Raw genomic sequence first — 16,039 nt, forward strand, 5'->3', positions numbered from 1 at the left:
TGTATATATTCTCATTGGTATCTTTGGACATAAACGTTTTAGTTGCATGTTTTTATAAGATTAGGATGATTGTGAAGCCATGCATCAAGCTGATGGGCTTTTTTTATCTGACAGTTTAAAGATCGCAGGGATTCAAGGGCATGCAGAGATTTTTTTTCCCCCTTCGCTTTCTGCTCCAGAAGGGTACTTTTTCTTCTTTTTTTTTCTTTACTTTGCCATGTTTTATTGCATGTTGGAAGATTAGACTGATTTGAGCCCAGGAGTCACCCAGATGGCTGAACAGCAGGCCCTTCTGGAGAGGCCGATAGAAGCAGCTGCTTATTCTGATAGTGGAGACATAGCACGCAGACTCACACCACTTAATCAGCTTAATACCCCTTCACATATGATGCCGGATTTTAGGGAAAACGGGTAAATAAACTGTAGCAATACGACGTTGATTTTTTTTTCTCTATTTATCTCAGGAAAATTACATTTGTAACAGCAGAAATGTTGTGGTTGCACATTTGTTATTTTCAACATTGTGGCAGATAAATGTCGACGCGGTCATGGTGGAAAAGCACAGCAGGGGAATGTTGTTTTTTTAAAGTCAGGCCGCAATGCTGCTCCTTTCTGTTTCTGAGTGAAATCCTAACATCGAGATGACAATGTTTAGCTAGTAGAATATATACTTGTGTATGTGCAGATTTTATTTAGCATGTCACTGAGAGTTTCATGTGGATGTGGGAAGAGGAGAGGTTAGCTGTCAGAGAAGCTTGCCTGAAGTCATGTTCAACATTGGTTTGATCTCCTCCCCATAAGCCTCCAGGCTGTTTAAAATTAAAGCCGAAGAAAGATTCCAAAATTTAGTCAGTATTCACTGCAGCATCCGGAAAGCCGAGATAAACAACAGTGGGATTCACCGATACGTGACATTTTGGTTCATTTTAAAAGGCAACAAATCGTATTGCCCTTATCACCAGACCATAAGGAGCTTTAAACCAACAAAAATAAGGAAACAACAAACAAACATAGCTTCCTTCTGCTTCTGCCACAATTAAATGGTTAATTAAAGTATAAATACCCTTAAACCCCTGGGTCTGTTCTGTGTTTCTGGGGTGTACAGTGAAACCCATTGTAACTCAATCAGACTCACTAGTTATTAAATAAAATTTAATCAGTTTCTTAAGTGTCTAAAGCTTGAATTTTACCCTTTTATTACGTTAATAACTGCATTTAGAAAGAAGCCCAGATGTCTCATATTTTTTAAGGCAACAGCAATTTATTTAATTTGATCTGTTTGTCTTGTAAAGTGCGTAGAGGTGACGTGTGTTATGAATTTTCGCTTTATAAGTAACCCAAGCTGAAAAAAATTAAATTCAGAGACGCAAAAAACATGTGCAATAGTAAGCAGTGTATACTTGATACTGGTTAACAAAAACACTACAGAAAACAATTTTGTGCAGCTGTTTATTGAGAAAAGTTTATGAAAATACAAAAGCTGTTTTCTATAAGAAACTTAAGATTTTTAAGAGTCTGTTTGACTCTTGGTTCTAAAGAGATAGAGTATTATAATGGACGAATTCAGATTTATATGACTTTTAATCTAAGAGTGGAGAAAAACAAACAAAGGAAGCGAAACGTTTCAGAGTTACCAGTATAATTCACCAGCAATAGGACAGCAAAATATGCCTCACTGAAAGATTTTCACCTTTCTTTTTGGAAGCTGTTGGAACCGGTTGGTTTCTCCAGACCTCCACACCCACCAGTGATGGTTGAATCTCTTCAGGAAGAGACTGCAGCTCGCTCAGTCAGGAGCTGTTCGGATATAAGGTTTCTCTTTGTCACCAGGTTTTTTGGATGTCTGGAGGCTAATTAATGCAAAAAAAAAAAAAAAAGAAAACACACATCTGAGGCACAATCAACAAAAACTGAGTCTGGAGATGCTTTTCCATATATTCATCTTTTGTTGATACCAGAGCCAACTGGAGTGCTTGTTTGCTGAAAAGCTTAATTGAAGTAAAATGTGACCGAAAGTTTGTGGTTCCAATTTCATTGCTTTATTGGTATAAACTAAACTAAATAAAATTCTACCTAAACATAAATCCGTCGACGTTCACTATCCCGCTGGTGACCATGAATGATGAATTAATCTGATTGGATGACGAATGATACAAAGACTTCTGATTGCCCACGGGTGCAGAGGGTTGCACCCTGAGGAGAGTCTTTAAATCACACCTTTTATGCAAAATTTACTTTTTGCACATTTTGTACTTCTTTTGGGTCTCTACTGCTTCTAGAAACAGTCCAGGCACAAAAAAAAAAAACCATCCAGACGTTTTTTGGTACAAAGTAAATGATTTGTTGGTGTCTGGAAAACGAGCCGTTTCAAATACCTAACCTAAAATCTGAGCTGAGTCCAGACCACCCCATCACCTAGCGACTCAAGCGGAGCTCCGCCCACTTCATCAGCTGGCGATTGACAAGCGGCCACTGATAAAATCCAAATAAACCTGTGTGTTTTGTTTTTATCTTCCAGATGTTTCAATGAGGAAAGCTGCCTGTCCCTGAAACAGCTGGAGGGCTACCTGGTGGTTCTCCAGCCTGACGCCCCTCAGATCTCTCTGTCTGGGGTTGGCCCACATCTGGCCCGTCCTGCCCCTGAGTTTGAGGGACCCCGCGGCGTTCCCCTCTTCCCAGAGCTCCGGATCGTCTGTTCACTGTCACATGCTGTCAACACAGCCACACAGGGCATGGAAGGCGGAGGTGAGTCTCTGATTGTGTCTCTGCTCTGTCTTCTCTAACCCCCAGTCGGTCGGCGCCGTTCACACTGAGCCTGGTTCTGCTGGAGGTTTTTCTTCCCGTTAAAGGGAAGTTTTCCTTTCTACTGTCGCCTCATGCATGTTCAGTAAGAGGGATTGCTGCAAAGCCATGGACAATGCAGATGACTCTCCATGTAGCTCTACGCTCCGTCAGGAGGAGCGAATGCTGCTTGTCAAGACTTGATGTAACCTGCTGGGTTTCCTTAGATAGGAAACGTTTTGACCAATCTGTGTAATCTGATTGAATTTGACTTTGGAAAGTGCCTTGAGATGACATGTTTCATGAATTGGCGCTATATAACTAACATTGGATTGAAAATTTTATTGAATCAGTAATCCCAGGATTACAGGTGACATATCTTCATATTCCTTGTCTTTCAAAATTCACTGGAAAACGTGGATGTTTAAGTTTGTTTTTTGTTACTCTCCATCGGCTCTTAGCTCTGATGTCTGATGCCGTGGCTCACACTTTGGACGGATGTGAGGTGCAACCTCTGGGAGAGGAGCTGAACCCAGAGAGGGAGGAGCTTCTGGTAGACATGGACGTTGTGCGAGAGCGAGGACTGGAAATCATCAATACCACCGCTTACATCGCAATTACAGGTATTGCTGCTCTGTAAATACTTTTTTATGGAAGATGCTGGGGGAACAGAACTGGGCTTACATCTCAAGGTCGGACTTTATTGCAGCCTTTTAAAATGGGTTTTGCCGATGATTCCTCTGCTTCTCTGAAAAATAAAACACAATGTCAAATGATGACAAGAAAACAAGATTTGGAAGTCTTTGCTGCGAGAAACAGGAAAATCAAGCAAAGAAACAGGACCTGTTCAGCAAACAGCTCTTTGGTAATTAGCTTAATTTTAGTACTAAAACAGCTGAATTCCAAAGAAAAACACTGTAACACAGTCCTTCAGAGGGCCTGAAGAACTATTGTCCTCATTGAAAGATAAAAAACAGCAGATTATAAAGAAGTAACATAAAGGAAATTTGAACAGTATTATATAGATGGGTAGCAATAGCAGGTTAACGGCAATTTTAAAACAAGCATATAAAGGTCATTGTTACAGCATGTTTTATTGGCATTTACCTGCACAGAAGTAAAGGAATTCACCATTTACAACACAAAATGTTCAATAAATCTATTCACAATTTAAAGCTGGTGGTCAGTTTTAGCTACTGCTTTATCCATTAATCGTTTTCCTCATTTCAACATCTCACTCATCTCATTACAAGACAAACTTCAGCGTATTTCACTCGGATTTAATGGGATGTATGAATAAAATATATTGCATAATTGTGAAGTGGATAGAAAATAATACAGGTTTTTTTATTTTATTCGTTGTTTAATTTCCTTACAAGTTTGCAAAGTGTGGTGTGCTTTTTGTATTTGGCCACTTATAGAGGCACTTCCAGCTGCAAATACAGCTGCAAGTCTTTTGAGCTACGTCTCATTCAGCTCTGCACATGTAAACATTGACATTTTTGCCCCATTCCTATTTGCAAAACAGTTCAAGTTCAGTCAGACCGGATGGAGGGCATCTGGAACATAAATATATTCATATGTATGGTTGTTGTTCTGCATGAAGTTGAAGCTCCTCCCCGGTCTCAAGTCTTTTGCAACCTTTAGCAAGTTTTCCTCCAGAATTAGCCTGTGTTTAGCTCCATCCATCTCTCCAGACCCTACTGAAAAAAAAAGCATTCCCACAGCATGATTTGACAACTATCTGGTTTTTACCTTGGTCTAATGTGCAGTGTTACTTTTCTAGCACACATAGTCTTATGTTCATGTTTTACTAATTAGGTGATTTCTGTAGACATTTGGTTTCATTGCTTTATAATTAGTGGTATTACAGCAAAGGTTGTATGCACGCCATACTTTTTTGTATTTGCAAAAATCACCTTTCCTTTCCTTCTAATTCACAAATATTTGCTCCTCTGGGTCTGTACACCATATAAAATTCCACTCAATGGCATAAATGTTTGGTTGTAACGTTGTATGAATACTTTTCAAGGTGCCATATGTCTCTCTGACTGTCTCAGCAGTCATTCCCTGTCTTTGTCTTCTTGGTTCTCGCAACTTCTTTCCTAACCGTCTCCTCCAGGTGCCGAATCCATCTCTGTGTACGAGGACGTCCTCCGCTCAGTCCGGTACCGCCTGGCCAAAGGCTCCGCTCGCTTCGAGAGGCGGTTCCGCCTGTCGTGCTCGGAGATGAATGGCAGATACACAAGCAATGAGTTGACTCTGGAGGTAACGAGAAACAACCCTCAGACAACATCCATAAAAGCCTTCAGACTTTAGCCGTAACGTTTTGAGACACTGTTTGCAGCAAAAGCTAAAAAACCTGTTATACGCTATAATAACTGTTCTATCTTAGCTTTGTTGCTTCTTGAATTGTGAAGTTTGCAATGTTTTTACTTCCTGTAGGTGAACTTCCTCCACTCTTTGGACAGTCTGTACCAACCTTCCCACCTGCTGGCCTCACAGCAGCAGTTCCTCCATCCATCTCATCATTCTGGAGAGCTGAGTGGACACACCTTACCGAACCCCCACCGCAACTCAGGTAACAATTCCTTAACGCCCTGTTTTCCAGCTAATTTTTTTACTTAAAAAGTGTACATTAAGCTCTCAATTACATGTAAACAGTTCAGGTTTTTACACTAAAAACGGGACGTAACAGGAAATGTCTGATATCTAGCAAGTAAAATACAAAACAGCTTTTAGCTTAGCAAACAAAAACCTTAATATTTGAAGTTGCTTTAGTTACATTTCTGAAGTAACAGCCATTAAAAAATGGGGGTTGATCTTGTTATTGTTTTAAATGATTGATGCAAAAATACCCTGCCGAGCTGGTACAGTTTGAGATTAGACTGGGCCTCCATGTAGGATTCCCTGGTGTGACATTGAGTGGATCGCAGAGGCTTGCGGTGGGCAGCCAAGCTCTCCAAGCTGAATACCAAACAGTGAAACCCAAACTGACGTGCTGTTCTGTCCTGGAGGCAGAGTTTGTCAGAGGGTTTGAGTCGAACAGGTGAGCAGGTAGGGTTGGCAGGAAGGCTTACTCGGTCCGCTGGTTCAGCACTCAAACGCCACAGTCTTCACACATATACCAAAATAATGTGAAGAATCGCTAGAATTTACAGAAACATGCAGTGAAATACTGAACAGGTCTACAATACCGTGACGCACCCACGAGTTGTACTGATGGGTAGAGGATAGCTATTATGGAAAGCTGCAGGGGTTGATATTCCTCAGATACAGAGGAGAAACACACAGATAATGGAATGGCAAAGTTTTGACATTAATAATGATCATAATACTTTCTAATACTTTCTTTTTTTTTATGTTATTATAGCAAAGCAGTTAGATTTATCCTCTTTTTTTCTCAACCTTACATTTTATTGGTGCAGGGAGAAATGCAGCTGAGTAATTAACATACCAACATCACCTTCCTACACATTTAACACCAGCTGAGCCAGGCTGCTCCAGGTTTTTGTGGATATGTCAAAAAAGAAATTGACAGGAGCGCTGCTGCTCTAAGATGCCATATTTCCTGCATGCATGAATCACTGCTCCTTAAATTTTGCAGCAATGATCCAACAGAAATTTCCTGATCTCATCCTACACGATGCAGGTGCTCTGTTTGCACTGATGAAGATTCACTCACCCTAGCATGAATGTTTAAGGTGGCTACATCAGCAAGAGGAGTATAGTCTATTTTTTTTTTTTTTTTTATAAATTTAGCTAGAAATTATTTGGCCACTTGGGGCACTCACAGATTGTGCCTAAAACATTGAACTCTAAGCTCAATAGGGTCAGGTAATCATTAAGTAGTGGAAAATAAAATAAAATTAATTTATGACAGAGATGAAAGGACTGGATGTTCCACAAAATATGTTTCATTTCCTCTGGTTTAGACCCACCTGACAAGGATTTTTCTTTTTGCCAATTACAGAACTGTAAGAAACTATTTGACCCCTTACAGTTTTTTTTTTCTGTTCATGGTTAAGTTTTTTCTGATTGTCAAACAAATTTTAATAGCAGACTAAGATAGCCTGAGTAAATACTGAAAGATGTTTAAAAATCAAGGTTTTGTTTAATTTTTGTTTAAATTGTACAATTTAAACTGGCCTTATATGAAAGAGAAATAGCTATGCTATCAGTCAAAAGCTTGGACCAGTGGTGGACACAGCTAACCAAAAAGTTAGTTTTGCAAACTCTTTTTTATGAGCGGTGGGTAAAGTAGCTAGAGTACCCAACCAAGAAATTACTCAAGTGAAAAAGTATTTGGTAAGAAGGCTACTCAAGTGCTGAGTAAGTATTTATAACAACTGATTTGATATTTTAAAATCATGTAATTGGTAAGGAAAAAATATACAATTATGTACAAATTCTGGTATTTTAATGTAAAAAATGTACAGATGATAACAATTACAAAGTAACAAATCCAGGCAGAAAAAAATCTTTTTTGAAACTATGTTTTTCAACATAAAATTAATGAAACCAAGCAATTAATGTATATACAGTAAGTTAGGACAGGGCAAAGTACTTCCAATAACAACTACTGTTTACTTTATGGTTACTTGACCTGCAAATGGCTCGATGAGCTCAGCAGATAGAAAATACCATTAAAACAAAAAAGCTTATGTACAAACAAGAAGTCTCACCTTAACATAAACTGTAGACGTGTGTCTCTGTGGTGCATTTTTGGTTGAAACAAGTTTGGTCTTTATTCAGTGAAGTTACTCACAGTGGATAGAGTAGCCAGAAAGTTTACTCAAGTAAGAGTAGCGATACTTCTTCATAATATTTACTCTAGTAAAAGTAAGAAGTACAGTGCAGTGACATTACTCTTAGAAGTACATTTTGTTCCAAAAGTTACTCAAGTAAATGTAACTGAGTAAATGTAACTAGTTACTACCCATCTCTGTATTTTATACATGCTGGTTAAATGTCCCTCATGGATTGCCATACTAGGACAGGCAGTAAGCCAGCCGGTGTTTTGTACGGAAATGGGTCTGCTAAGCCATGCAGCGATCCAAAAGCCCAGCTCCACGCCCAGTCTCCTACCACGTCTTGCGGTGGCAGTCGGTACCAAACCAAGAAAGCTTGGTCAGAGTACTAGTTAAATGGACTAGAGTCACACATCGGCGCACTGTTTACAGAACAAAATGCGGATAATGGCATCTTTGTTTTTGAACAATGACAGCAGACCAGATCATAACAAGAAAGATGAGAAGAAAACAGCACAGCTATTAACAGTGTTTTTTTTTTTTGTTTTTTTTTGTGGAGTCGTGACTCTTAGACTACGTTCACACTGCAGCCTGAAGTGACCCAATTCCGATTTTTTTGCCCATATGCGACCTGGATGTGATCTTTTTATGACAGTCTGAACAACACAGATCGGATTTTTTCAAATGCGACCCAGGCCACTTGGATATGTGGTCCTGAATCCGATACGTATCTGATATTTTTAAATGCGACCTGTGTCTGTACGGCTGGGTCGCATTTATCCAACCTATACGTCACCGATACTCGACAAACGTCACTATTCTGCGTCCTGCTATGCAGAAGTGGAAAGAAAGACAACACCCATAGCGGACTACAATGAGAAGAGCAGTCAATGGAGAGAAAGCTCCGGTTAGAAAATAAATTAATGACCGCAAAATGCGCACTAGCATTATAATCCATGTTTACTTCCGCAAACACTGAGGACGCTTGCTACGTGTGACGTCATCACGTCCTCGAGTGCGCATGGGGGACACTTAGGTTGAACGCATTAAATTCACACAGGAGATCACATACAAGTCGCATATATTTGGAAATGTGAACGGACAAGCAAAAAAAATTGATTTGACAAACAAATCGGAATTGAGCATTAAGACCTGCAGTGTGAACGTAGCCTTAGTGTTGTGGAGGAGTCTGAGTCGATGTGTATTAAGAGCCAGGACAATTACGTAAGCAGCGGATTAATATCCTGTTGTGAACGTTATCATATTTAGAGTTATCGAAACCCAATAAAACAGACACTAATCCGTCAACAAGCAACTCTTATACTTAGTGTGACTGACAATGCGATGAAAAAAGTTAGCTCTGGAATTATCTATGCTCGTATTAGTACGACCAATGGCTTGGATTCACCTTCTCATTCAATGGTTTGTCTTTATTTTTATTACTACCTCTATGAACTCCTTCAAAGTGGTGGAAAAACCTTTTCAGGTGACCAACTTCATGAAGCTCATCGAGAGAAGGCCAAGAGTGAGAAAAAAAACTAAAATATACAAGATGTGTTAATTCATTTTTTTAAACTTTTTTGTTTTGATACATAATTTTGAGTCATAGTGTTGTGTATCTGCAATGTAGAAAGTCATAAAAAATAAGGAAAAGCCATTGAATGACAAAGGTCCAAATTTTGAATGGTTGTGTACATCATAATTTAACTGTTGTTAAATTGTCGAACGCATCAGTCTAACAATGTAAGGACAGCAAGTTGATGTTTTTTTAAATTAGTTATTTTTAAAATGAAACATTAAGGATGAGGAATAGGAGAGAGGAGCTCATGGTGGGCAATAAGAGGGAAACAGTCAGACAGCTGTAGTAGCAGCAGCCTCACTGCCTAATTTCTCCAGAGGATTTCAGACGCTGCTTCATATTTGTCACAGGTTGCCTTTAGCTGTAGAAGCATTAAACTCTGATTGAGCCTGCCGTGCTGAACAGCCACAAACCACCAGTTCCAAGTTAAAATTAAAATCGTTTTTACGACTCTCTCACAACCGATGATTTTGTTCTAGGTGATGTAAGTGTTACCCTAGCTTTACGTATCCCTCTGAACCCTAATAACTGTTTAAAACAACCCATTTTTAACCTCTTAGTTTTCTAGAATTATAGAAAACACTAATATTTTCACATTTCTCAATATTTTTCAGCCCTTGACTGAACTGTTACCTTGTTCTTGTGTTTTAAATTAAAAAGTATTAAACAGCCATTTGAACCATGGACATCCATGGATATATTCACAATGGTCAGGTTGATCAACCCTAAACTTTATGTAGCCGTGAAAATTTTGTTTAAAATCACACATTTTAGGCCAAATGAACAGTAAACAACAAAAGACACTGAAAGTCGGGGTTCAATTGATGCCTTTATATGAAAGTCTTTAGTTTTCAGCTTTCATTTTTTTCCATAAAACATATTTTAAAAGTAGTAACATATTACACAGCTAATTTTACATTAAAGGTGAAATTAAGAAACTTAAAACATTGCAGCTGATCTGAAAGGAGATCCAAGAACCTGTGCCCCCTGTTTTAAGGATCCTTCAGGTATATTATGGTCATTCGCTGACTGGCTCTATAAATATATTTTCAAGCTTAATGCAAAACCCAAACAGACTTTATGAGTCACCAGGTTATTAATGTATCTGGATGAGAATTTCACAGCAATAGAAATCCTTATCCTTTGCGTCAATTTGGAGGACCCTCATGTGCTTGAGCAGAGATTTTAATCATACAGCTCTATGACTTAGCATCACCTCTGAGACAAACATCGGATGTGTTGGATGTGCATAGAGCAAATTTCATTCCGGTAATGTTAATATTTAAACCAGCAGGACACCCTTTAAAGTTTTTTGTTAATTGTAGTGATTATGCATTATTTGTAGCATGCAGTTTTGTGAGTCTAGCACATTGACATGTCTGTTTTATAAGGAGCGGTTTCTTCAGTTTGTTGATGACCAAACGTTTTTCACATTTTCTTACATTATAGCCACAAAATGTTAGGATTTTTATTGATATGATAGACCAAGATAAAGTCCATATTTGTGAAATAGAAAAGAAAATAATAGAAAGAATCTAAACTGTGGCATGCATTTGCATTCAGTGCCCCTTGTCTCAATAATTTTGTGGAACCACATTTCGCTCTAATTAGACTCGAAAGTGTTGTCTCCACATACTTTCTGCATCCAGATACAACTTTTTTTTCCTCTGGTTTATGGGGGAGTTTTCCTGCCAAAAATCAGGGGCTCACATTTTCAAGCCAAGTCTGTTCTCCTTTCCAAAAAAACAAACAAAAATTCTGTAAAATTGGATGGAGAACATTTGGAAATATCAGGGTTTTACATAAATTCTCGGTTTGATTTAGGTCTAAACTTTGACACTACCATCGTGATGTAAATCTGCTTTGATCTAAACCAGCAGTTTCAATTGTCCTGCTGGAAGGTGAATCTAAGCAGAGTATCTCTCCAGTAGCTCCTCCAGATTTAGCCTGCTTCTCTCATTAGCTATGTTTACATGCACAAAATTTCACGATCGGATTAAATAATCAGATTGTTTATATGGGCACATAATGAATTAATCCGATCCTAATGTGCGTGCATATGCACCTGGCTTTATTCAGAATAGAACCACTCTGACATGCGCAGTTATCAAACTCCCCTAAAAATACCACAGAAGAAGAACTTCTGTCTTTGCTAAACAACAAGAAATAGCAAACAAAGCAGTATTGTACAAGTTCGAGTGCCCAGGCTGGACTTGCACCAGGTTCTAATTACGGTTTAAACGTTACTGAGTAAACAATAATTTTGAGCTCTTTTATTTCTTCAAACAGAACGGTTGTATCAGGAGCCCCGACAGTTTTGCTTCCAGCGTATTTCCAACACTCACCAACACTGAAATATGTCACTTTTGCGTCGGGCGCACTCGAGTCAGATTGCCACATTCGGAATATCTTGATTCTGACGTTTATACGCAAGTTGATTGGATTATCAGTCGGCATAAACCACCCCTCCCATTCGGATTACAATTTCATTCTGATGGAGCTTAATCCGATCATCATATTCCGACTGGCTTGTTTACATGACACATTTTAATTCCGATCGGCCCTTTATTCAGATTACTTTTTTCCATTTAAACGTAGCTATTGATGCTCTTCTCGCTTGGTTTGTCAGTGTAGGTGGAAAGCCATGTCTTGGTAGGTCTGTGCCAGACTCTTTGCAGTCTCTGATGATGGATTAAGCAATGGTCTATGAGATTTTTCTTTAAATCTGGAAAAATTGTTTTACTACCGCAACACAGCTTTATCCCCGACCCATCATCTATATAGTCTTCAGGATGCTGATTGTTTGCTAAAATTCTCTAACTAATTAAGGGATTACTAAAGACTGTTGTTTGGACTGGATTTTATTTTTTAGGGTATCTCAATAAATGGGCACGCCACACTTTTCAGATGTTTATGTGTAAGAATTTGACAAAAACCATGTGTCACTTCCCCATGGCTACCTTTGCAAGCCTTTGTTTACATCTATGGCGCCCGGCTGTTTCTGCGTTTCATTGCAGTGGTTCCAGGAGCCGCCACGGTCATCATCATGGTCTGTGTGGGTTTCCTGGTTGTCATGGTGATCCTTGGCGTCTTCCGAATTCGCTCCATCCATCGCCGAGGTGAAGGTGCCAGGGGCGGGGCCAAGGAGGGAGGCAGCCAATGGGACGACTCGGCGCTCACCATCATTGTCAACCCAATGGAGGTAGAGGTATTATTTTGATCGACATGTTTATAATAAAAAGATCATTTTTATTTATGCTTACTGTTTTCTCACAGTCCTATGAGTCTCGTATGGGCATTTCTGCCGACACGGAGGGCGAGGGAGAAGAGGAGGAAGAGGAGGTAGCGGAGTCGCCTGACGACGCAAGCGACGACCAGCGGATCATCATCAAAAAGGAGGGCAGAGACGGAAACGCCCGCCGCTACTGAGCCGCATCGTATTTCTCCATAAATCAGCTCCCCGGTCACACACTCCGACACTTTTAATATCAAAACTGACGGCACTAGTATAAGGAATGTATGCTTACAAAACACCTCGCACAACACAATCACCGTAATACTCTTGACGCTCAAACGCCATATGTGACCTATAGCCGACAACGGGCTGTTGTTCTCCACCTAAATGTTCAATGGCACAATGTATACAGTTAATGTAATTTACCCGCCTAAATAAACCCCCTCCACCAGAATTGTTTGTGGTGCACTAGTTCTAAGTCACAAAATGGTGTCTGTATAGTGTAATGCTGGTTATAAGGGACTGTTTTATTATAAAGAAAAATACTGATTGTATTCCAGCCTTCATTAATTAAAAGAATGAAGCAAAATGTCAGCCGGAGCAAGGCTTTGAGTCGATCCGTAGGCAAAGACACAGCCCTTGATCCTGAAACATCTTTGAACCTCTTTGTTAGACTCTCAAAGTCTGTGCACAAGCTCTCTTCTCCCTCTTTGCGTCCTCTCTTCTAACCACAGAGTGAATACAGTGAAGTTAGACATAATGCTCACATACTTATTAAAAAAAAAAAACAACACCTCAATGTCGTTGGAGTTTTATTTACATTTATATAATAAAGTGGATCTCAAAAGTACAAACTCCCCCTGTTTGAAATGTGAGGTGTTTGTGATGTGGAAAAAAACGAGGCAAGGATAAATCATTTCAAAGCTTTTTCTACCTTTAATGGGATGTTTATGCTGTAAAATTCACCTGAAAAACAAAGAAATTCATTAGAATGATCAAACAAATTGACTGATGTGCAGTAACCTGGCTGCATATATGTGCACCCTCTTATCTAATACATTTCAGAAGCACCTTTTAATTTAGTTTCAGCATTCAGCTGTTCTTGGTCAGAGTCTATCAGCACGCAGGGATGCTGAGGAATAAAACCCCGCTTCGTCATCAGCTTCCAAACCTGAAGATTTCGGATCAGAGCTCACTGCCATTTGGATCTGTTTATGATTAAATCCATCTAAATATTAAAAAAAGGCCATTTCTGCTGGATAAAAAGTAGCCCCACAGCATGACGCTGCCATCGCCATGTCTCACTGTGGATGTGGTGCTCCTTTGGTGATGTACAGACCTGTTTTTGTGCCAAACTTACCTATTTGACCTGTGGCTTAAAAGTTAGGCTGTTGAGTTTTTTGTTTTGCATCCTCCTCCTGAGTGATACCTTTATGAAATGAGATCTTTTATAAACTCCCTGCAAACCTAGGCTATAACTAAAGGAATGCAAATGTTATCGAAATCCTACCATGACAGCTGAGCTTTATTTCCGATTAACTAGATTTATTATAGTTGATGATAAGTGTGCACCAAAGTAGAACAAATGCTGACACTGAGGGGAAAGGTGCTTCTGTTTTATTCAGATTTTTACAGATTTTCGTGATTTTAGTTGAATTTACAGAATAAATGTCACATTATAGGTAGAAGACGTCTTGAAATCATCATGGTCACAAAAACCTTGCTTTTCAGGAGGGGGCGCTGACGTTGGAGATCCAGGGTAGGACAGGTTTACTTTAGCAGTATTCTGTACGGAGCTCCTGATAACCAACCACAGACCTCAGCCTTCTACACAAGCGCTTCTTCTGCTCAGAAATAAAAGCCTCTAGGTGTTGTGTCGACAGTCAAAAATCAGAGTCGTCAAGGTTTCAGCTTCGAACTGGAGTGTTTTGCAGCATTTCAGCCTGTGCCACAAAATAACAGAACAGCACCTTGACCTCTGTGACTTCCCTATAAATGACTCTCATGTAACTGTTTCACTCGCTGTGCACCCACTACATTCTAGTGCAAAACACACACAAACACACGCCAACACCATCCATGACCCCACACCTCCCCTGCTGTCTCCAGAATGTCCGCTCAGCTTGGGCAGTTTTGATTGTATTGATTGTAATGAAATTTTTCTGTACATACAACGATGACTATTGCGATATTATTGTTAATGCTATTGTTCTTTATTGATGCATTCACTCTTTCTCTTTTTCTGCACATTTCTGAGAGGGAGCAGATTATGATTTATTTTTCCATTTAAGGAATCACCGTTCCAGATACAGAAAATAGTATAATGATGATAACTATAATAAAGAGTAGTATTAGTGATAAGGATGATCATCTCTGGCCTGATGAGTGTATCCTAATTTGTGTGTAATATTGTTGTAACTTAAGGATTTGCCATTATACGTCTCCAAATCAAGGAGGGCACATTGTTGTGATACTTCAATACGTCTCGCTCTTTTTCTTTCACTGGGGGATTTTTTTTCTTCTCCAGATTTCAAGATAAAATGCTTTTTTTTTAGTTGTTTTTGTTATTTTTTCTGTTTCCTTCCTGCTCCATCCGTCATCTTTGGTTCAGTGAATGTACAACTGTGTGCTTCTCCTCACCTTTCCCTCCCTCCCCACCTCCCGGCCTTTCTTCCCTTCACCTCTCCCTCCATGTCTCTTGCTGTCTGTCTGTGTAGCCTATTAATGTGCAGTGCTATAAGGCTCTCAGTGAAAAAAAAAATAAAAATAAAATAAAGCCTGTTGTTTTTGAGTGTCACGTTAAGAAGGAATAAAACTTGCATTGGTTAAAAACTTATATTATTACGATGTTACTATTTGAACATTACCTGTAATTAATGATACAACGCCGACATGGATTATGCTGAGTAATTGTTATTGAGAAGTGTCAGAAAACATTGCAAAATTCATAATAAAAACACTATATGACGTCTCCATGAGAAGGTTTTACTTTTTTATTTAGGAGGATTTATTTCCTAAAAACACACACACACACACACACACACAGATGTTTTAAATGGCAGGCCTTTCACCAAAAGGCAAAAATAAAAAAAGATAAAAAAGTATTTTCAGATTCATACGTCACTTAAATTCAGTTTTCTCACAAGTGTGAAAAGAAAAGTTTCAGTGATTGTCCATACAGGAAGAATTACTCAGTTATTGCTTTAGTAGCAATAACCTAAAGTAATCATTTTCTTCATAATTTGAACTGTCTCTCACGTGACATTTTTGGCCCAGTAGTTTTTCCGTCGTTGCTTCAGTTCACTGATGTTTGCAGGCTTTCATTTCTGTACAGCTCATCCAGGGTCCCACTCCCACCATAGTATCTCAGTCAGGTTGGAGGCTGGACTCTGACTTGTCGTTTCTCTTCACCTTGATTGTTTTTGTGTGTTTATTTCAGATAATCGGTCATAGAAATGCAGCCGTGTTTGGAAACTCTGTCCTGTTGCATACCTTATAATTTTATCTGTTGGGTAAATGGCCTCATATTAGACTGTAAAATCATCTGGGTCACAGAACAGACTGTAAGGTGCCATGTGTGTTTGACTGTAAAACAAGCCCAAATCACCATCCCTCCACCACTGTGCTCAATGGTTGATAAACGTGTGTGTGGATTATCATCTCTATGGATTATCAGATCCACTACTACCGGAC

The 16,039-nt window shown here is 39.2% G+C and overlaps 1 protein-coding gene across 2 annotated transcripts in view; it reads left to right on the forward strand.

The window, feature by feature from the left end:
* clstn3 (calsyntenin 3) overlaps positions 1 to 15,317 on the forward strand; it is a 42,971-nt gene extending 27,654 nt beyond the window's left edge. For both annotated transcript variants that reach the window (XM_012870319.3, XM_036135146.1), the window contains 6 exons: positions 2,519 to 2,745; positions 3,243 to 3,404; positions 4,904 to 5,049; positions 5,227 to 5,362; positions 12,129 to 12,313; positions 12,388 to 15,317. In XM_012870319.3, coding sequence (XP_012725773.1) covers positions 2,519 to 2,745; positions 3,243 to 3,404; positions 4,904 to 5,049; positions 5,227 to 5,362; positions 12,129 to 12,313; positions 12,388 to 12,540 — 1,009 coding nt within the window. In that variant the 3' untranslated portion in view covers positions 12,541 to 15,317. The remainder of the gene's footprint in view (positions 1 to 2,518; positions 2,746 to 3,242; positions 3,405 to 4,903; positions 5,050 to 5,226; positions 5,363 to 12,128; positions 12,314 to 12,387) is intronic.
* Positions 15,318 to 16,039: the final 722 nt, after the last annotated feature.

This window comes from Fundulus heteroclitus, chromosome 3 (assembly GCF_011125445.2).
Source record: "Fundulus heteroclitus isolate FHET01 chromosome 3, MU-UCD_Fhet_4.1, whole genome shotgun sequence".
Taxonomy (NCBI): domain Eukaryota; kingdom Metazoa; phylum Chordata; class Actinopteri; order Cyprinodontiformes; family Fundulidae; genus Fundulus; species Fundulus heteroclitus.